Source organism: Grampus griseus, assembly GCF_964374135.1.
Source record: "Grampus griseus genome assembly, chromosome: X".
Taxonomy (NCBI): Eukaryota; Metazoa; Chordata; class Mammalia; order Artiodactyla; family Delphinidae; genus Grampus; species Grampus griseus.
This window is the reverse complement of record NC_138999.1, coordinates 110,773,642-110,795,903: the sequence shown is the minus strand read 5'-3', so window position 1 is coordinate 110,795,903 and position 22,262 is coordinate 110,773,642. Positions and strand designations below refer to the sequence as shown.

At 54.9% G+C, this 22,262-nt stretch overlaps 1 protein-coding gene across 1 annotated transcript; it reads right to left on the bottom strand.

Annotated features, from left to right (window-relative positions):
* Window positions 1-9: 9 nt before the first annotated feature.
* On the bottom strand, window positions 10-13,715 carry SASH3 (SAM and SH3 domain containing 3). Its single transcript, XM_082681329.1, has 8 exons — window positions 13,533-13,715; window positions 6,047-6,142; window positions 5,502-5,648; window positions 3,964-4,105; window positions 2,592-2,740; window positions 2,261-2,470; window positions 1,975-2,125; window positions 10-1,443 (listed from the first exon to the last, which is right to left on the bottom strand). Exons 1-8 carry the CDS (start codon window positions 13,587-13,589, stop codon window positions 1,253-1,255), a joined length of 1,143 nt encoding a protein of 380 aa, XP_082537455.1. The 5' UTR covers window positions 13,590-13,715; the 3' UTR covers window positions 10-1,252.
* Between the last annotated feature and the right edge of the window lie 8,547 nt (window positions 13,716-22,262).

Below are 22,262 nucleotides of genomic sequence, written 5' to 3'. Positions count from 1 at the left end.
CCCCTCATATTTACACCCAAACCGCTCCCCCAAGATGGCTTCTACCAGAGTTCCTGCGACTAGGTCCAAAAGTGTCCACTAAACAGGCAGTCCAAGACATGGCGGGCACTGTTTGCCCTCAGGCCAGTTGGGCCCCAGGAAAGGGTTACTCTGGGAATTCTGGGCATGGACTTGGCACTGGGGTCAAGTACCAGGATCCTTGACTCTCCCTCCCCTTCTGGAGCTCAAGGTCCATCAAAACCTTTAGCAGAGTAAAGGTGGGACAGTGGACTCCCCAGTATCAAGCTTTGTGCTTTCTTTGCTTGTAAGGACCCACAGGAGAGGCCAAGTCTTGCTTCTGAGGGGCCGGTCTGCCCTTGGAAGTCAGGTCGGGCCATCTGCCATTGGCCTTGGGGGAAGTGTCATTTAAGGGGCTGGGAGTGGAAGGGGAGGGCGCTTGTTGTCTGAGGTGTGGGCATTGTTTTAAGCTGGGGGAGTTGCAGCTTGGCTTGAGTTACGTGGGGAAGTATGGAACGGATGAGCAGGAGATGTTTCATTTGGGAGCCCAAGGCCCCTCCAGCCCCCTTAGTAAGCCCCACTGGTGTCCTGGGCCACAGGTAACGGGACAGCAGACGTTTAATATCACAGAATGTCAGAGTTGGCCCTCAGCAACTATCCATTCTTATTCTGACCTGTCCTAGACCCAGATTGAGGAAGGCACTCAGTTCAAGTGGCACAGTGATTTAGTGGCTAAACCTGTAAGAGAATTAAGGTGAAGGAAAGTAGGAAAGATACATGTACATGTGGCTTCAAACCTTATTTAGAGAATCTGGATTCACCTGTGATCAATTAGAGTCCTTTTCGATGACCAGGTTTCCCTAGGGTATTGAGATTGACCTGAACCACCGACTCGGCCCCCTTTTCAGGAGCAGCGCGACAGGGGAAGGTGGTGTGGAGGCAAGGAGGGTTTGGAGGCCTTGGTGGTGAGGGGCATGGGCCCGGTGCCCCCTCAGTGCCCCCCTGCTCTGGCCGCAGCTGGAAGGGCTGTGCTGTCAAGTAGCTGGTGGAGGGAGGCGGCCCGGCTTCGGCGGCTCAGCTTGTCGTGCACTCCAGCCGCGCCTGTAGGGCTCGGCTGGCCTCTGCTGACCTAGGCACCCCTGGGGGAGCGGGGCCGGGCTCGGTGCCAGTCCTCCGGCCCGGGGCCACCGCGGAAGGCTGGGTCCAGCCCCGCGGCCTGGGCTGCTCAGGCCCAGCCTCGGCCCACACTGCTGCCTCAAGGTGCCCCGGCCAGGGAGAGGCCGTGTAGCTGCTCCTCGGCACCCGCCAGCTCTGCTTCATCGCGCCCGCTCTCTGAGCCCTCGAAGCAGCCCGAGTCACGCGGGATGTCCACCTTGGGCTCTGCCACCGTGTGCGCCACTGGCTCCTGGCCGCTCTCGGCGCCCTCTTCCGCCTCCTCGCTGCCGGCTGCCAGGGGCCAGGGAGGGAGAGGAATGTGGGGGGCTTGGCCCTTAGCTGGGAGGGGCTTCAGAAACCCTGGGGGCCCCATGTGGGTGGAGGGACCCTGGGAAGCCCGCTGGAGGCCGTCTCTTCTTCTGGTCACCCACCACCAAGCACCCCTGCCCTTTCTCGGCCCTTCTGGTGGGAGTGGTTTCCAGGCCAGCTCTCCCGCCCAGGAGCTCAAGCTTCTTCAGCACTGAGCTAGTAGCCAGGACACCTGCTCTTGAATCGTGGCTCTGTCATTACCCAACGTGAAGGCCTCGAGTCCATGCCGTATCTTCTCCGGCCCTAAGTCTCCCGTTTGATCCCAAAGGGGGTTGAGCCCGATCGTTCCTAAAACCCCTTCTCATCACAAGCTCTGCCCGAGACTGGAATTCAAGTGTGGAAAGTGCCTGCGCACTGCAGAGGGCTGCTGGGGCAGGACCCGGGCAGGCCTCCCCGCCTAACATGCCCAACTCCAGCGCTCACGCCCCCTCCCCCGCTCCTAAGGCCACTCACTGTCGTAGTCCAGCAGCAGCTCAGCAGCCGTGAGCAGCTTGGCCCGATGCTGTGGGTCCATGATATTCAGCTCATTGAGGTGTGTTTCCCGCAGCTCTTTGAAGTCCTCCAGCGTCTGGTAGCCATTGAGCAGCAGGGTGGACGTGTGCTCCTGTGGGCAGAAGCAGGCCACCAGCGCGGCCGCTTACAAGCTGCCCCCACCTACGACCTGTCTCTCCCCGCAGAGCTGACCTGCCCTGGCCCCCATCCCTTGCTCCTAGACACTAGACTAGGTCCCAGCTCAAACCTCAAGGCCGATGCGCTCCAGCAGCTCATGCAGAGTCTTGGGCTTGGGCCTCTTGCCCTTGCTCTGTCGGCGGCTGGGGCGGGCAGGTCCCACAGCCTCCTCGGGCAGCACGTCCACGTAGATGAACTTGAAAGAGCCCAGCCTGCCATTGAGCAGGCCCAGCCACGTGCCCACAGGCGGCTTTTCGATGATCTGGATCACATCTCCCTTCTGTGGGAGGAGAGCAGAGCAGAACAGAGTGGGGGCAAGGTGGCCCCTTGGCCTCCTGTACCCTCTACCTGTATGGGGTACAGCCTGCCAGCCTCAGCAGGGGCCTGGATGCCAACCTTACCTGCAGTTTCAGTGAGTCATGGTCATACGGGCTGGGAGTGAAGTCGGTGTGGACTCGTGCCCGGCCACAGAAGGGCCCTGTGTACTGGGGGGCAGGTGGTTCCTCCCCGAAGCTGCCAGAGCCTGGGCTGGGGCTGCAGAGCTCACTGCCTGCAGGAAATGGGGCAGGGAGGAAGGTCACCTTTGTCCCCGGACAGCTGCGGCAGTGCCCAGCAGGTACCTTCCACGGGGTCTGGCTAGAAATCCCAAGGATACATGCTGGGGAAGAAAACTGAGCTCTAGTAAGTCTCACACTGCAGAAGGGATTCTGACCCAACCCCTCTGCCACCCCGAAGGAGCATAGCTTCCCTCCTGGCATCCCAGGCATGAAAATAGTTGACCATAGAAGGAGGAATGGCTCACAGATCAAAGACTGGGCAAAGGGGAAGGGTCTCTAGAGAACAACTGGGCCAACACCCCAATGAACAGATGAGGAAAACTGAGGCCAGACAGGCCAAGTGACCTGCCCAAGGCCTCTCACCTTATAATTGGCAGCACTGGGTCTGTTAGACTCCAGGCTTCCTGACTCCCACTCCAGTGCTCCTGGAAGCCACCTTCCACCCAGGAAGCCACATCGTGCATCAATATTTTACTTTCTCTACTCAATAAGACTCTGTGTCGAGTTACAACATCACACGGAAACTCAAGACTTTCTCTCTGGGAAGGGCAGGATGAGGGCCTAAGTGGCTTTCAATGGGGATAGGGAGGTGTCTTTGGAGCCAGAGAAAGATCAGAGGACTTGGAACTAATCCGAAGGGAGAGAACGACAATGCCTCTGTAGGTCTGCAGCGCAAAGCCTGCAGCCCCTTGTCCAGGCAGGGCTGCTGGAAGCTCCTGTCCAGTCCCACGGACATCTAGAAGATGCCAAGTGGCACCCTGAGCCCAGCAAACCAAGGGCTGGTGTCCATGAGGCTGAGTCTTCACAGCTGGAGACCCTATTCCCTCACCCGAGCCTTGGATGTCAGAGGCCCAGGGAGCCGTAGCCTCTAGCTCCCCTTGGAAGGTGGGGGAGGGCTGGTCCAAGAGGGCAATGGGGTTCTTCCTGTGCCCTTGGGGCCCTCCAGCAAGTGGAGGCTCCTCTAGGGCGGAACTAAGTTCAAGCCTGGGTCACCTTGGGCAAGTCACTTAACCTCCCTGAGCCTCAGTTTTCACATCAATAAAGTGGGGATAATAATAGTACCGGCCCCATGAGATTGTTGTGAAGATTTAACGTGAAGAGGGCTGGGAAAGGTCCCAGCAGGCTGACAGTAAAGGTTCATTTCTCTTTACCACCCCCTCCCAGACCCCGCCCTTTCCTCTAGACTCAGCAGGTGTGCCCCTCCTCCCCTCCTCACCTGTGGATGCCTGGCGGCTGAGTGCTGGGAGCTGCGTCTCCTCTTGCTCAGAAAAGGCCAGCGCCATCTTCTCAGGGCCGGGGCTGTCCAGGCTGCAGTCCGGAGACGTCGGGGAGGCTGAGCCCTCCTCCAGAGTATCTCCCTGGAGGGGAGGAGAGGCAGCAAGCCCTGAGCAGCCCCGGGTGCAGAGGAAATGGGCCTGGGCTCCAGGGAGAACTGGGGCCTGGCTGGAGCCCCAGCTCTGCCTCTTGCGGGCTGCATGGCGCCCTCTGGGCCCTAGTTTCCTCTTTCGTGAAGTGGGACTGACAGTCCTTGCCCTGCCCACGTCATGGAATGAGGCTCAACGGGGGTGCTGTGTGAATGCACTTTGTCAGCTCAAAGTGCCAACTTACACACAGAAAAGGCCTCAGTGCCAGAACTGAGACTCAGAGCTGTTACTAGGGCGTAGCCAGGCAGACCACGGCGCTGGAGAGTCACTACTTTTGACTGTGCTCCTATGTGCCAGACAGAGGATTTCATTTAATCCTCACTTGAGGATATGTGCTCCATCGTCCCAAGTTTACAGATGAGCAGTAATGGAGGAACGTTCCCGAGGCCACGCAGGAGCCCACAGACAAGTCGGTCTGACACTAGGGCTCCTGGGCCTCCCCACACCTCAGTGCGGTGGTAACTTTCACAGATGACTCAGTGGCAATAAAAGCCCTGATCTGTAGAAGTTGCCAGCTCCTGTACTGTAAATATTCCCCACCGTGGCCAACAGAGAGCTACCACTCTGGTGTCACTGAATGAGTAGCATCATCGGCTATTTCCACCCCCCAAAGACTGTAGATGCCAGTAACCTCAAGGGCACAGAGGACAGTGAAAGGTAGTACAAGAATTAGGAAATGAGTTTTGAAGACTGACTTTAGTCTTTTTATTTTTAAAATATAGATTTACTTCTAAGTTGGTAGAAGTTAATTTTCAGTAATGGTTGTATCTCACACCTGGCTCACAAAATTCCCGAAAATTTGACCAACTGCTATCCAGAGCTGGCATGAGCCAGTTAGCACACTGCTGCCAGGGCACCTCCTCCAAGAACCAGGAGCAAACCAGACTCGCTGTGTCACTTTAGCAACTTGGACGTGCCTGCCCCACAGCTGTGTGTTCTGCCCTCCCTCCCTGGGCCAAAGCCAGCCTTCTCGATTTTCTTTCATAGGGCCTCTTTGAATCAAGCCTTCCCAATCACAGGGGCTGGTTCCAAGCAAAAGTTTGCGGTGGATGAATTTGCGCTATGTGATCTCATCTCCTCAGACCTGCCTGCCCAGGAAGCTCCTGTTACCCAGAACTTCATCCCTCCTCAGACCCCACTACTGCTCCCTCAGGACCATACCTTCCTGCCATGTCCATGGCTGAGGGAGCTCCCTTCCCAAGGTGACCTTCCTGCTTGTATGGGGCCAGGCATCGTTACCGGAGCGTGGCTGTCACAGTGGCCGTGCTCAAAGCCTACCAGAGCGGTGCCTGTCCTCCCTGTCCCCTCTCCCATGGGTCCCAGGCCTCACCATCTCCTCCGACAGGGCCTTCACCATCATCTTGCCCATCTTCCTGTTCATGGTTCGGGAAATCACGGCCCTCCACTTCTTCCCCAGCTTTTTGCTGCTCTTTCCAGCATCCTCTGGGGGCGGAACACCTGAGTCATCTTCTGGAATCTGTGACAATAAATGTGCAGGTCCAGGAACCCTGGTGACCATGTCTGGGTCCACGACTTGGGAGCAGAAGGCGGCTTTTGGGTCCTGGCAGATGCTGGAGGGGTGGGAAAGAGAGCTCCCCATCCCTTCCCTTTTAGCCCCAGACCTGTCCTAGGCCCTATTCGTTTGTATTTAAATTGGCCCTATTCATTTGCATTTAAATTGACAATTAATTTGCAATCGAAAAGAATGCAGGTGAGGTTTTAGGGCCCAGAATTTTGCTGGGTGAGAGATGTGGGCCCATTGTATTTAAAAAGACTTTGCCTCAACAATCCTAAAAGGGTCTTCCCCCCACCTCCCCACCATTACCCCACCCAGGGCCGGCAACCAGATCCCCCCAAGGAGGCTCTGAAACTCACATTATCATCCAGATTAAATTCCTTCTCGCTCACCACTGGGGAGCTGGGTTTGGATTTGGCAAAATCTTTGAAGCTGCTGGAGCGCTGAAGCGAGAGCTGGAAGAAGCAGAGGTGTTGCCATCAGTGGCACTAAAAATGGTGGCCGAGTAAGGAGCAAAAAGCTGTCCCTGCTCCCAACACACCGCATGTACCCCAGGGCTGGACAGGGCCACGGGGCTAAGGAGGTGAAGCTACACGACGCCCTGCTGGCTACCGGGCTTCATCCTGTTCTTTAGCTGTGAGCGGCCCCTAAAGCAGGCCGCAGAGCAAGCTCCTCGCCTCAGGAGCCTCCACCCCGGTCAGGCCTCAGACTAAGCCCGGCTTTCCACCAGTACCTGAAGTCTGGTCCCCAGAACCCTGTGGTGAAAGACTAAATGAGTCTGAGTAAACGCGTATCTCCTACTGGAGACATATCTCAGCACGAACCGCAGCATCACCTTTATTTATATAACAGGGCAAACCCTCCCAAACCCCGCAGCCTGGCCTCCAGACTCTGTCTTCCCCAAGCATGGTTTCCTGTGATGGTGATCGTGGCAAACACACTGGGGCCTCCAGGCTGATGCATCTGTGTCCCAAGAAGAGGAAGACAATCCCCCCAGGGGCCAGTAAGACCTGGCATTACGCGTTCTGGAAAGCCACAGGACAGACTGATTCAGAGAAGGTTTCCCCGCAGATTTGAGACACAAATGATTTGGTTGAATATCGTAAAAGAAAGCTGCCATTTTCTCTGTCTTCATCTCTGCTTTTAACTTAACTTAGCTGCTAATGCGACGAGCTGGCTACAGTAGACGTGTGCCAGTGTTCACAGACTTGTAGGCCCGACCTATTGTTTGTGCTGTGAATGAAAAATGCTGCCGGCCATATCAGCAAACAAAGGATGCTGCGGCCAGCAAGCCATCGACCACTACTGCTGCCCAGATGGTGAGCCCCGAGGGAACTCAGGATGGAGACACACGGGCTGCCCTCTGTGAAGCCCCCAGTGGTGCACCCTGAGGAGACACAGGGTGGGAAAGATACTAGCCCTTATCTTTGCATAGCAAAGGAATGATTTCAATAAGCCCCGACTCTTGCATCTTCCCATACACAGAAAAGTGCTAAATTCAACTACTTGGGATATCTGGTTTCCTTGAACTAACAGTAATCTTTTGATGTTCCCACTACCTGGTCTTTGCTGCAAAAACCCCTGTATATCCTGGCTTCTCCCTTACCTCTAGAGAGCAGTCCCTCAGAGCTCTCTGAGAGGCCGCCTCCGGGGCTTGAAGTCCTCAGAAAGTCTGCTGAATAAAGCATAATTCTCACCTTTTAGGTTATGCATTTTTTTTCAGTCGACAGTGCTGACAAGCCTGTTTTCAGGAAATGAGCTTTTCTTAACTGTACGTGCCACGCACATGGCAGAATACCAGGAGAAACCCGGGCCAGGTGAGGAGGGCCGACTTTAGACACAAGAGGTGGAGGCTGAGCCCGAATCAAGAGCAACAGTCAAGACCAGAGATACACACAGGAACCAGAGTTCACAGATGGCCAGACAGATAGAGCGGGTCGGCGGCAGACACCAGAGATAAGGGCTTGAGGAACCGAAGCCCCAAACCCGCTCAAAGCTGAAAGTTTCACATCCTCTTTCCTACAAAAGGGGGGTCCAGTGACAATCCCCCAGGGCAGGGGCAGTGTCACCTGCCCCCTCAGCATACACACAACTAGCCCTGGCTCCTGGGGACTGCAGCGGAACACTTCAGTTCTCTTGGTGGGTCTTGACCAAAAGCAAGTCGGCAGTCAGGGACAGCGGCCACACCTTCCTAGAGGTCACAGCAAGCTAGATGACCAGAAACTAGGTCAGTGGTCAGGCCAAGCAGACACCACCACCATGAAGGCCTCCTGGGTGAGGCACTTGCAGCCTCAGGGAGAAAGCCTCTTCCGCAGGATGCTGGGGAGCTGGGAAAGGGGGCTGAGGGGTTACAGGGAGGGGAAAGCACGGCGGTGGGGTGACTGCTCCTGTTCCCTGCCTCTCCTCCATCCTCCTTCCCTGGTTTTCCCTGCCCGCTATTCTTTCCTCTTTTTCTTCCTTGCTTTCCCCTTCTCTCCTCCACCTTCCATTCATTTCCTCCTCTTGTATGGCTAAGAGGCAGCTGCCTGGATAACTTCCTCCTTTTATTGCCTGGAAAAGAGGGAAGAGAGAGAGGATGGGCACCAGGCTGGCCTGGGCCCAAGGAGGGCAGGCTGGGGTGCTATTTTTAGGCCGATGGGGCCTATTGTGGCCTCCCCTCCACCCGTCCCAATCCCAGGAGTCTCCCCTGAAGCCCCAGGGATCAGTGATCCTGGAAAGCCAGCAGGAGGGCAGGCGTGGGGCTGGAGGTGGGCTTTGCTGAGGAAGAGTGGACTCACCGCCAGGCTGCCCTCTAATTGCAGTTCTTGCCTTTTTCTGTCATTAAGCTCAGTCGGGGTTGGGGGTGGCTGGGAAAGTGATTTTTGGCTCCTGGGACCTCGTGTCGGGGCCCCTCTGTCCCAGCTTTAGCTCAAAATGGGAGAAAACCACCTAAAAGGACCATGTGGGTGGCGCCGGGACATGGGCCTGGCAGGCCACTCCTCAGCCCAGGGACGGGGAAAGAACTAGACAAGTTCTTTGGGTGACTAAGGGTGAGGGCTGTTTGCCCTGGGGGGCCTCTTGCCCCGCCCACCTCTAAACTCAGGGGCGGCCTCAAATATCCTGAATGCCTTTCGGTGAACCTGAAGTGACCCCCCCCCCCAGCCAGGTGTGAGTGGACATCCTTGGGCCCTTTTGGATTTTCTGCCTGGCCTCCCTTTAGGGTGAGACCTTCCTGGGGGTCCTGGGTGGGAGGTTGTACCGTACACGTCGGCCACTTTTTCATATCTAAGGGGAGGATATGGGCCTCTTGGAAAGAACTACTTTTTTGGCGTCACACATTGCTGAGTTCAGCTCTGGGATGTGTGGCCTTCGGTGAGTTATTTGACCTCCCCGAACATCAGTCTCTTCACCTGGTGTCGGCTAGCGAGAGTTCACATCTTGCTTCTGCCATTGACGAGCTGTGTAAAGCTGGGTCAATTCCTCAACTTCCCTGGGCTTCCGTTTCCTCATGGGTGAAATGAAGACCGGAGCACACACCTCACTGGGTTGTTGTGCGGATGACAGGGGTGAGCATGGGATGCAGCAGCCCCACGAGGCACGTTCAGGGAGGCTTACTTAGCCTTTCCAACAGCCCACCTCCAGGCTCTTAGCCCTTGCATTCCCCACCTGGAACACTCTGCCCTTCTCTGTGTCAACCATAGTTTTTCCCATCCTTCAGAATCCAGTTTAACTGGAAACAACTCAAATGCTCAGCAGCTGTAGAGTGGATTTGCAAATTGTGGCCGAGTCCCATGAGGGAAGAGCACATGGCAATGAGCTTCGTGCAACTCTCCCCAACAATACGGTGACTCTCACGGCTACACCGCTGGGCAGAAGGGACCCACCACCAGAGTATATTATATGGTTCCCCGTACAGAAAGTTCAAAACCCGGCAAAACTAATCCATGGAAGTCAGAAGAGTGGTGGCCTTTGGGCAGGGGCATGAGGGAAGCTTCTAGAGTGTTGGAAGTGTTCTGTTTGATCTGGGTGCTGCCTACATGGGGATGTTCACTGAATGGAACTCCACTGAGTGCTACATTTATGATTTATGCACTTTTTCTATGGATATTATACTTCAATAAAAAAGGTTTTTCAAATCCGGTTTTAAAGGCACTGCCCCCTGCAGGAAGCCTTCCCTGATCACCCCCTCAGAGCCTCACCCTGCCCCCACTGGCATCTTCTTCCCCTGCTTCCTAAGACCGAGCGCCCTCTGGGCACTGGGCACAGGCCTGTGCATGTGTGGGAATCCGGTAACGAGGGGTCAAACACCGCCCCTGTTCCCAGTGCCCTGCCAAGCACTTTGTGTGTGTCCGCTCACTTCAGCTTCACTGCAGCCCTGTCTTTACATCACGCTTCCCATCTGGGCACACAGAATCGGAGAAATGACGCATCCTAGGTGGAGTGGCACAGCTGACAGTGGGAGGAACAGGGCTTTGAACCCATGTCTGTGACTCTGGAAGCCCGTGCTTGTTCCTGTGCTCAGAGCTCAAGAAGTTGCCCCCTAGTATAGAAGTGGATTAAGGGCAATGGCGACTGCAAGCGTTGTTTGGAGGAAGCTACCAGGAGAGCAGGTGGGGGCATGGAGGAAGAAGGGCTCCGGAGGGCTTCGCGGAGAAGGAGGCACATTTGAGCTGGGCTGTAGCAGGGGAGCCAGGATTTCTCCAGGTGGAGTTGAGAAGAGTTTGTCAAGAGTGGGAGTTAGGGATGTTCCAAGCGTGGCGATGGAATGGTGGGTACGCCAGTGCTTGGGGTGGGCAGCGGAGCATAAAAGGCCACAGAAGGCCCTTGCCAGCCATGGCATCAGCCTGTGGGCAATGAGGAGCCACTGGAAATATGAATTGCATGCTGGTGTGGAGGGGGATGCCAGATGTGTGCTGTAGGAAGGGAGCCTGGGGGAAGTAGTGTGCTGGGATTGGGGAACAGAGGAGCAGGGAGAGACTGGAAGGACGGGACAGCTGCACACTCGAATGGGAGGCTTGATTCCTCTCCATTTCTCCTGGTGAGAGGTCTGGGATGTAGCGAAAAGTAGGGGTGTGATGGGGTAGGACCATCCTTAGGGGAGGTAGGTCCCAGGACAAACCCCTGTCGACTACCTACACTCCAACAGACCAAAGAGAGTGCAGAGAGACACTTGATGGAGGCAAAAGTCTCCAAAAGGCAGCCAAGGGGTATTGCTCCCCCCATCCCGGGCGTCTCCCCAATCCTTCATGATGCATAGCAGGTGACACATCCTGACCCCACCATCCTAGAGGGCCTGTTCCGACTCTGCTCTGCTGCTTTGAAGGTCACTCATCCCCTGGCCATCTGGACCTGCCCTGCAGAGCTCTCCTGCCGATAGGCTGAGTCTTTTATGCTCATCAGACTCTACCAGTGCTTTTGAGATCAGTAGGGAGACAAGAGAGTAGAGGGAGAAGGGGTCAAGACCCTGGACACCAACAAATCTTGGCTTAGATCCCTGCTCTGCAGTTTACTAGCTGTGTGACCTCGGGTAAGTCACTTCACCTCCCTGAGCCTCAGGCATAAAGTGAAGACAATGCCTGCCCTACTTCACAAGGTTGTCGTGAAGAGCCAACGGGCTAAGGGATGGGTGGAGTGCACAGCACAGCACAGCACCTGGCACCTGCTGAGCTGTTAGGTGTTGTTTTCTCCACTTCAGGGCTGGGACCGAAGCTCGGTCCTTGCAGCGGGTTCCCCACCCCCACCCACGCCTGTAGCGTACACCCTCTCGTGGACACATGTACACATGTGACACAGTGCACTCACACGTATTGTTCCAGGCAATCCACACCCTCCTGAGGTGGGCAGATCAGGAACTATCTCCCTTTTCCGAGGTGACGAAACTTAGGCCCAAGAAAGGTCAGTGAACTGTCCAGGGTCCTACAGCTGGAACCTGGTAGATTCCAACTCTGCTTTCTTGTCCTCTGCCCAGCACATTCTCCACTTGGTAGGCCCGAAAGGAGGAGAGGGACAGGAAAGGGAGGCCTCTCTTGCCTTTGTGCTTTCCCTCCACCACGTCACCTTGGCCTCTGAGGGAAAGGGACTTGCCCGAGTCACAGTGCTGGAGCCACGCCGCTGCCTCCGGGCCTGGGGAAGATGCCGTCTCCACCTTCTGGAAAGTCGGCTTTTCTAAGGGCACTCCCATGGGATGGGCCTTGGAGAGTGGCTCTGGAGGCTGGCCCAGGCTCTGCAGGGGCGAGGTAGGCTTTGCCTGGACGATGCTGCCCTAGAGGACATGGTCCACAGAGTGCCACAATGGCCTTGACTCTCCGGGGAGAGGCCTGTGGGAAATCCCAGAGGCCCAGTCACCAAATACAGAATCTGGATAATGGAAGTGGGGAAAGAAGACGGGACTTCTGGCTTCTGGGAGCCTCTGGGCACTTCCACCTGAGGCGGCACAGCGTGCCAGCGTTGCAGTGTTAGCTCTTTCTCAGACTCTTTCCTCCAGCTCAGCTCCCCTGTGGTTTGGGGCCCAGCAGTGTGTAGGGCGGTCTCTGCTTCCCACCCCCATCAGCCGGACAGCAAGGGGAAGTGGACCCACTCACTGAGCAGTGACAGCCAGTGGTAAGTCTGCCGGGGGCTGGCGCCGTGTGGGGCTTGGACAGGGGTGACAGAGCCTGTGAGAAGATTCATGAATCTCTTTCCCACCCGCCCACCTCCACTGCAACCTTAGAGAAGCAGTTGGAGTGGGGAGAGTACAGCTGGAAGTGGCAGCCACCCCAGGACCTGAGATGGGGCAGGATGTACACCCCAGTGCCCTGATGCTCGGCTTCTCAGCTGGTTCAGTCTCCGTCTGGAAGCTACTCCCCTGACAAAGGGGCTCCCCCACGGAGCACCTGAGCTGGGCTCCAGGGGAAACCAGTGGGGTGCAGTGAGGGCCTGGAGGCCCTGGACCTTGGCCTGTGGCTACGCCTGGCCTCTTGGACCTGGTTCAGGCCTGCTTTGGGATGGTCCTAGGCTCCTGCTGGATGTGCGGAACGTACTTGCTGATTGCCCGGGAGGATCTGACGATCGAGTCAAAAAATTAAGTCTAGAAATCCTCAGATCCAACTAGAGAAACCTAAATGTGGCAGAGCCTTCAAGGAATCTTCGAGTCTGGCCTCAAGACTCCAGGAAGATGAGCACCTCAGAATTTTTTCCTCCTCAGCCCTCCCTCCTACTCATCGTCTCAGCACCTTCATTTCTCATTCTTCACAAATAATTTCTCTCCACCTGGGAAGAACCTGTATGCCCCCAGCATCCCACTGCAGGTTTGGAGGCCCTTTCCTTAAATCTGGAAATCACGCTGGGCCCCATCTTCAGGTGGGCCCCCTCTCCTTTGGGCCCCGGGATCTACAACAGAGCTGAACCAAGTGAGCAGAGCCTGGGCTCTGGCCAAAGGGCGGGGGCCCTGGGAGCATCATGGCTCCTGGCTGGGCAGCCCAGTGGGGCCCTCTGAGTGAGATGGCTCCCAGTGGCGGGCCCGGTGTAGGGAACAGAGAATTAAGTACGGTCTTAGGGTTCAACGTGAGAATTGTATTTTATAATTCTCGAATTCTAGTCTAGGATTCTAGTCCCCAATTTTAAGTCTCTATCTTACCATCGTAGGGTTGAATCCTACAACTTTTAGACTTCTAAGAATGCATTCTGTAACTCCGTTTCTCTAGAATCTGTCTCTTCTGTACTTCTGTTACTCTAGTTACCTTTGGGCCCACGTCCCATGCCCTTGGGAGTATGGCCCTCACCTACAGACTCAACAGAAGGCCTTCGGCTCTTCCCACTTCCGTGAGTCCCGGAGAGGCTGGGTTGAGAGAGGGAAGGAAGCAGTGAGCTCCCAAAGATGCTCCTCACCTTTTTCTTCTGCGTGGGCTCCTTCTCGCTGGCGTTGGAGGGCTTACGGCGCAACATGGTCCTCTACCCTGGTGATGCTCCGCCCCTGCGCTCGTAGGTATCGAGATGCGGAGGCCTCTTGCTCAGCCTCGCCGGCACCGTCCAGGGGGCACGGCATGGACTGAGCCTCCGGCTGCCACTCTGACTGCTGCACTGGCAGCTTGGGGGTGCGGGCCATGGACACCCGGCGGCAGCAGCATACAGGAAGCCCCGTCACGTGACCTGCTCTTACAGCAATCGCAGCCCCTGCCGGCCCCTAGGGAGGAAGGAAGTCCCAGCTTCAGTCTCCAGAGATTCTGATGCAGACGGCTCTTGGGTTGAACAAGCAGAGAAAAGTCCCTACCCTGCCATCTCATGGCAACCATTGCCAGTCCTTCGGCCAGTCAACCTGACATACGGCCTACTCAAGCCCTTTATCTCACTGACCAGAGTCCCGAAACCGGAAGTGGGACCATCTCTCTGCCTGTGGGGCCAATGCTCCCAGTCACCTTGCATCGCCAAGGTCATCACTGCTATCAGTCCCTCTCCTATCACCCCATAGCCATCACTCCTATCTACAGCCATCAGCCCTGAAGTCATCTCCACTGCTACTGGCACACCTACAGCCACCACTGCTAGAAAAACCATCCCTACAGCCATCACCCCTATAGTCATCACTGCTGCTATCACTGTCACAACCATCATCCTCTCGGCTGTTATCCTTACGGACATTACAGCCAGTCACTCCCATGACACTCTTACCCCACGACCATCATCCCTACAGCCATCACCCCTACAACCATCACCACACCCCTGCAGCCAACACCTTTCAGCTATCATCCCTGCAGTCATTCCCACTGCCATTAGCACCACTACAGCCATCACTGCTAAAACAACCACCCCTGTAGTCAACACCCCTCGGCCATCTATCTCTATCTGCCTCACCACTGCCACTATCACCGGTACGGTGATCATCCTCATAGCGATCACCCTTACAGACACTATCACTATAGCCAGTCATGCCCACTGATGCCCTCACCCCTACAACCATAACTCCTAGAGCCATCTCTCCTCCACCATCACCCTGCAGCAGTCATCTCCACTGTCACCGGCACACCTGCAGCCGTTCTCACCAGAGCACTCACACCTAGAGTCAACATCCCTTGGCCATCACCACTTATATTTATCACCACCACAGCCATCAACAGGAATAAAAAAGCAATTGCAAGCAACTCCACACCACCAGCAAATGTCCCTTTCAGCAGGCATTTCTCGAATGTCTATGTGCTAAGTTTAGAATGTTCGCTTTGTGGGTTATCTGTGGCAGATATTTTAATAACCTTAATTACTTTTTCTTATTACAAAAGCAATTCATATGTGTCATATACGATTTAGAAAACAAGGATAAACAAAATTCAAAAATTCTCCGAAATTATCTTCCATACTATTTGCATGAATATTTTTCTGTTTTTGAGCATTTAACCTCTCTCCCCCCCGTGTGTGTGTGTGTGTGTGTGTGTGTGTCTCTCTCTCTCTCTCTGTCTCTCTCTCTGCAGCATGATTTGCACAGAGAGCAGATCAGTGGTTTGGGGGATGGGGAGGGGAGGGAGAGATCAGGAGGGGCACAAGGACCCTTTTGGGGGTGATGGGTAGTTCACAATCTTGGTTGTGGTGATGGTTTCATCGCTGTATACATATGTAAAAACTCAACAAATCGTATACTTTTAAAATGTGCAGCTTATTGTAGTTAAATTATACCTAAATAAAGCTGTTTTTAAATTTTTAAAAATTAAAGTCCCACTTCACACACTGCATCTGCTTGTCAAACTGAGCACAGGCTCAAGATTTTCTCCTGCCATGAATGTTCTTCTACGACGTGATTTGTAATGGCCGCCGAGCAGCCCATTGTACGAATGCACCACGATTATTTCACCAGGCCCCTACAGATGAACTTACGTTGCCTTGATATTTTTACTCTTAATTGTACATCCTTAAAGTAAATATTCGTGTATAGCCACGAATTTGTTCTTAGGATAGATTTCCAGAAGGGGAATCCTTGGGTTAAAAGAAAGGTGTGCATCTTTTTAAGGCTTCCCATTCTGGGACGCTTGTGAAATCTGAGCTGTTCCCAAGATGTTCTGGCGACTTCCTCGCCCCTACTCTCCAGCCTGCTCTACGCCCTCCCAGCAGCCATCCGTGGGGATGAGCTCAGGAAAGACGAGGTCCTTCTCCCCCAAGCTGAAACCATACTTCTTTGGCTGCGTCCTACTCAGCCTGCCGGGTAGACTCGCGAAAAGCCCACGCTCTCCCGTCCCCTCCCCCCACGCCGGGCCTGCGCTTTCCAGACTGAAAGTCCCTCCCCTGCCGCCCCAGGCGCGGGCGCGGGAACTGCTGAGGCTGCGCGGCGCGGTGTCGGGGACCCGGCGGGCCTTGGGTGGCGGGCGCGATCGGGGGCGCCGGGTGGGGGACGTGGCTGCAGGGCTCGGGGCTCCTGGGGGTCCGGCGGCCGGAGCGGCCGGCGAGGGAGCCTTCAGGCAGAACCTTCCCGGCCTGCGCCGCGACGGCGCGTCCCGGCCCCGCGCAGGATGTGCCGGCTTCCTGTTTGCTCAGTCCCGGCAGCGAGCCGAGCTCACACACTAACCGCAGAGCCTTCAAAGGCAGCCAGCCACCTAACCCCAGCGCTGGGCGGCCCCGACCGCCTCGCCGAGGCCTGGGAAAAGGCGGCGGGGTGGGGGCGGGGTGAGGGGCACCTCGAGAGAAGTACAGAGAGGCGACCAGCCCCCGGGACAGAAGGGAACGGGTGTTTTCAGCCTTTCCCTTCTGGCTTCTTTTCAGATCTGTCGCTTCTGGTAAGAAGTCTCCACTCCGGGGGTCCTGGGCTCCCTCATCCGGACTTGCCTTCCCGGAATTTTCTCTCCCAGCAGATTGCCTTGGCCCCAGTTCCGTTAGGTCAGGCCCCAGCTGGCTAATGGGCCCTAAACACTTTTTTAATAGGTTTCCCTTCCAGGCAACACATTTGCATTTTATAGGTTCTGATCCAGGTACATAAAGCCCTCAACTAAAGAAGCGATCCGGGTCAGTAGTTCAGTGAACAAGGCCACCTCAAACTTGATAATGGGCTGGCAAACAGGACCTAGGAGCTAGCTCTGGGTCCTCGTGCCAGGTACTCAGAGGAGATGCAAGATAAATAGCTGTCGAGGTCCCTTGCACCCGGGAGCTTACATCCTAGGTGGGGCGGCAAGCTTACATTGCCCAGCACTTGTTCTTTGACAAGCACTGCATCAGGCACTTCAAAAACGTTATTTAATCCCGGCACAGGCTCCCCACCCCACCCGGGTAAGTAGTTTAAATTGGGATTATTATGACAAAGATGTGTCCAGTATAAACGTGGGGCAGGAGAGCCTTGATTTAACGGCAATATTGCGTGTGTGTGTGTGTGTGTGTGTGTATGTGTGGTGGGGTAGGGAGGTGTTCCACCAATAGTGAGACTCGTCTGAACCTTCAGAGGGTGGATACCGGGCTTCCAGAGATACAAAGGTCATTGTAGGCATTCACATAGAGCAGCCCCCCACCTGCACCTCCCTGCAAGAGATTCTAATTTGGTAGACGATCATGAGTGGAATATTTGGGCAGATGGGACCCAGACATGTATGAAAGCATCCCTCACTCTGCGAATGGGTACAATCCTGCGTTGAGAGACTAAGAGTTCGGATAAGCGATATCTACGTTTGGAAAACTTGCTGAATAATTCTTATTCTCACCTCCCCCTGCCACCCACACATATCCAGTCGAAAGTAAGAACACTAAGTGGCAGGCGGTGGGCTTTACAACAACCCTATGAAGCAGGCACTGCTGTCATCCTCATTTTCCAGGGAGGAAGCCGAGAATCAGAGGGGTTCAGCAAACTGTGTAAGACCACACAGCTAGGAAGTGACGGGAGCTGAGTTTTGAGCACAGGCTTGGTCTAGGTTCAGGGCCCGTGCTATTAACCACTAGGCTCAAGTGCCTCTGATGCAGAGTTCCTGAACAAGGACGTGAGAGAATCGACACCCTACGCTGATTGGGGTGCCACAGGGCCACCTTGAAGCAGAGGGGAGTGAAGAGGATGGGGGGAGCATCTGGAAGCGGCATCATATACACAACAGATGGAGAGTTAGGGTTGATCAAGTGGGGGCGATCTGCAGGGGAGCCCTTGTCAGCCTGGGGAGTACTCAACATCTGTACTATCTGGCTTAGAGGGTTGGCGTTGGGAAGCAAGTTGACTTCAAACAGCTGTCGTGTAGAGGAGGAGGATGTATTCTGGGTGGCCAGGAATGACGGGGAAGAGGTAAATGGAGTTTGGGTTCATTTCAAGGAAGACATTTTTGATATTCAGATGGTACTAGCTCAGCCCTGGTAAGTAGTGATCTCCCTGTCTCTAGAAATGTTCAAACAGAGACCACATAGTCCCTTGGAAATACCTGGGCATTTCCAAGGTGAAGTCCATCGTGGTAGCCTGAGCCCTTATCAGACTTCATGGTGGTCATTTTAGGCAGGGAGGGCAAGGAGAGCAGAAGTGCAGGTGGGAGGAGGGCAGAGGAGAGCAAGGGGCCTGGGCAGGAGGCAGCCATTCCCACGCACACAGACAGTACACACGAGCTGGCAGCTCTGGGAACACTAGGGAGTCCCCGGCAGCAGGGGCTCATGGGAGGGAAAGACAGTCATCTCTGAATCTCTGAATTCATGATAAGGTCTTGGTTTAAAAACAAATAAAAACTAACACCTGCAGGCAGCTGTGGCAATTAGCATCAGAAGAGGAGGCTGGGCTTTGGTGCTTGATTAAAAACACACTCGGGACTCACCGGAGGGCCTATCTATGGGAGACAGGGAGGGACTGGAGACAGCTGTCTAGGACTCTAGGAGAGGAGGAGCAGGATAACATCTCCAATAAATGGAGTCAGGTAGAACTGGATTCAAATTCATCACCACACATCACCTACTGACTGCATGACCTTGGGCAAGTGACTTTGGGCAATGAGCTCTAGATAATGACAATGATAATGTGGGCCTTGCTTCGGGGGGAGGGGGGAGGAGTGGTGTGTGTGTGTGTGTGTGTGTGTGTGTAAGTGTAACCAGCATTACCCAGATGGCACGTATGGAGAGAGTGCTCTTGGCCCGGTGCCCAGTGCATGGAAAGTTTGGTTCCTGGTGGGGGACTCCACTGATGTTCACTCCAGCCTCCAGTCCTGCCTTGGCACCTGCTTCTACATCTCATCTGGGCCCCAGCTGAATCTCTGCTCCGTGACCTGGTGGCCCATATCCTGTGTGTCTCCACCTTATCGGGGCAGGGTCCCTCAGCCCAAGCTATTCTAGAACACAGGAGGTGTGACAAGCAAGAGGGCCTAGGACTACGCAGGACCACTGGGAGGGAAATTAGTGTTTCAGCTTCAGGGCCTTGCCATGGACCACTGGGGCTTTCTCACCCTCCCAGCCTACCTCACTTGAGCTGCTTGCTCAGTTCCTGTTTCACAAAGAAACTAGGAAGTGAGGAGATGGGCCAGCCTTAGGGCAAGGGTTGGCTGGGCAGGGCTGGCGCTGGGGAGTGCCTCCCACTCCCAGCTGAGAGAACCCTGGAGGACAGAGATGGACAGAGAGGAAACAGTTGCTCCTGACTCTTTCATATTCCTATTTTTTGGCACCAAGAGTGCCCACCCACTGAGGAAGTGCCCAGTGAGTTGGTAAACTTCACTGCTGACGTGCTTTAGCTGGTGAAGGGTAGCGAGCCCCGCCCCTTCTGTGGTCCTAGCCCGTGAACAGCTGGAGCAGCTGGCGGGCAAATGAGAGACAACTGACAGTTATCATTTTTTTTTTTTGCGGTATGCGGGCCTCTCGCTGTTGCGGCCTCTCCCGTTGCGGAGCACAGGCTCCGGACGCGCAGGCTCAGCGGCCATGGCTCATGGGCCCAGCCACTCCGCGGCATGTAGGATCCTCCCGGACCGGGGCACGAACCCGTGTCCCCTGCATCGGCAGGCAGACTCTCAACCACTGCGCCACCAGGGAAGCCCTGAGAGTTATCATTTTGAAAGTGAACCATTTAGACTCTTTGTGTACGTATGCAGGTATGTATGTATGTGTCATCTTACCCACGCTCTTTCCTATTCCAAAAAGGATTAAAAGGGTCAAAAGTGTAGCTCAATCCCATCATCACCACTGCTGTCACAGCTGTGTGACATCAAACTGGTCTCCATGGGCCTCACTTTGCTCATCAGCGCCAGTAAGGGAGTGACAGAGGCGCACACTGAGAGGCACAGGGGAGCCAGCACAGAGCTGAGTCAGGAATGCTGGGGACTTCATCCCAGCTCCTGGGCAAAGGGCAGTGTCACCTTGGGCAAGTCCCTTCCTTTCTCTGGGCTGCTGTTGCAGTTTCCCCGTCTGGACACTGAAGGGACCAAACCTGGTTTTTGTTTGTTTATTTGGTCCTGGAGCTCCTAGTCAGGACGGCCTATGGCATTTGTGGGGCCCGGTGCAAAATGAAAGTGCGGGAGCCCTTGTTAAAAAAATTCTTAAAGATTTCAAGATGGTGACAGCAGAGCATCACATCAAGAGTGGGGCCCTTCTAAGAACAAGGCCTTGCGCGACTGCACAGGTCAGTCACCCAGGAGGTGGCCCTGCAATTGCTTCCAGTACAACTTTATGGGAAGTCCATCCAGCTGCTTATTTTTTTTAATTGAAGTATAGTTAACTGACAACATTGCATCATTTTCAGGTGTACTGGGGCTCTGCTTTGCCTTGTGGCATTTCTGAGGAGGCTTGAGCTCTGGGAAGCATAGCTGGGAAAACAGATTAGATACTTGCTCAAAAACCTGTCTGGTTTTGACAATTTGTATGTAAAATTTTGGTCCCAAACGTTTTCCTTACCTCCCTCCAAAGGTGGGCAGATAATAGCATTTTCATCTCTTGTCTGTGCGGCTTCCTGGCTTACAGAGCGCTGTCATATCTGGATCTTACGGGCTTCTCACCTCATGAGGAAGGCGGTCCAGGTAGTTTACAGAAGGGATAACTGAACACCAGAGAGGTGCAGTGACTTGAGCAAGGCCACACAGCTGGTACAAGGACCCTAGAATCCTAACGCCTAGGAAAAGGGAGTTTTCCACGTGGCCTGCTCCACAGCGGGAATCAGCAGGCGAGGAGGGGTTTGGTAAGCTCTATTCTCCAGCAGAAAAAGCAAGGACCGGAGCCCAAGGGGACATTTATTTATCTTCGGTTCCTAATGATGTCTCAAGTGCCCTGCACGTGTTAGGAGCCCCGCTGTGTGTGCCCTGAACGTTTCCCTGCCTGATCCGGAGGGAAGCCCTTGAAGCAGGATGCTCCGTGTGCCGGGCACCTGAGGCCCTGGAGGGGAGGCGCTCGGGTGGCTGTGGCCCCCTCTGCAGCCAGGCTTCTGAATCCAAAAATGGTGGATTAGAAGAGGCAGTTTAACTGTGGGGAGGAGATGAGGCGCAGCCCTGGGTCTTGCACTAAAGGGAGGAAAGGGGGGCATGTGAGCTGCCCTGGGCTGAACGGTCTGCGAGTGGGTCTTGGCCAGGCACCCAGGCCCTCCTGCTGCCCAGGAACCCCAGGATCAAGTGTCAGGGGTCAAAGGTAAAGGCCTGGGCGGGAAGGCTCTGGGGAAGCAGGATCGTGTGGAGAACATGAGCTAAGTCCTACTCACCAGCCACGTGATCCTGGTTGAGTCTGTTTTCTCATCTGTAAAATAGTGAAATCCAGATCCCTTGCCCTTTTTTGAGAGAATGGGTCCTGGAGTCATTTGCCTGGTTTGATTCCTGCTTTTTTCATATCCTTGACGAGTGACCTTGAGCGACTTGGATAATCTCTATGAGCCTCGCTCTGTTCTCTCACTTGTAAAATGGGAACAATAAAAGTACTTTCTCAGAGGTTGTGGGGATGAAATGGGAAAATGCGATAACGTATGGTATGCTTAAAAATTTCAGAGGGTAGATCTCATGTTTAATGTTCTTACCACAATAAAAATAAAAACATGTAAAAGAGTGCATGTAAAGCACAGTGCCTGGAACATAGTAAACACTCAGTGGATGGTACCTCTGATGGTGATGATGATGATGGTGGCGACGATGGCCACTAATTTTATTATGAGCAGCTGTCTTTGTGGGGTGAGCCTGTGGGGGAACAAATGACTCAGCAAACAGAGGCCCGCTGTTGGGTGTTACAGGCTCTCAGTGAGGATGGCTCAGAGCTGTGGCCTTTGGGTGCAAGTATCGGTGGTGATAACTGTCACAGGTCACCCTCACGCTCGGCAAGCTAGGCCTGGTGGTCCCGTCTGGGGGACTCCTCGGCCTGGTGCCTTCGCCCAGCACTCTGCCCCAGAGACTTGCTTCTCTCCTCCCTTGACTCTGCTCCACTTCTGCTGGCCCCAACTTTCTGTGACCACCTTTGCCAAGTCCTCCAGCATGGGGCTCCCCTCATCCGGTCCACGAGGCTACCCGTCCTTTAGCACAGGAGGTGGTTGGCTGGGCGTGGCATTCATGCGAATCCACGTACGCGCACGCATGCTCACTTGCACATTCTCAAACACATGTGCTCCCCAACTGAGCTTCTGGGAGCCTCACATCCCCGCCGCCACCGCAACTCCTCCCCTTCCTCTCCCACCACAAAAGCCACAGGTAACAGCAGTCCCCGGCTGCAGAGCAGACAATGCAAAACCCAGAGGCAGGC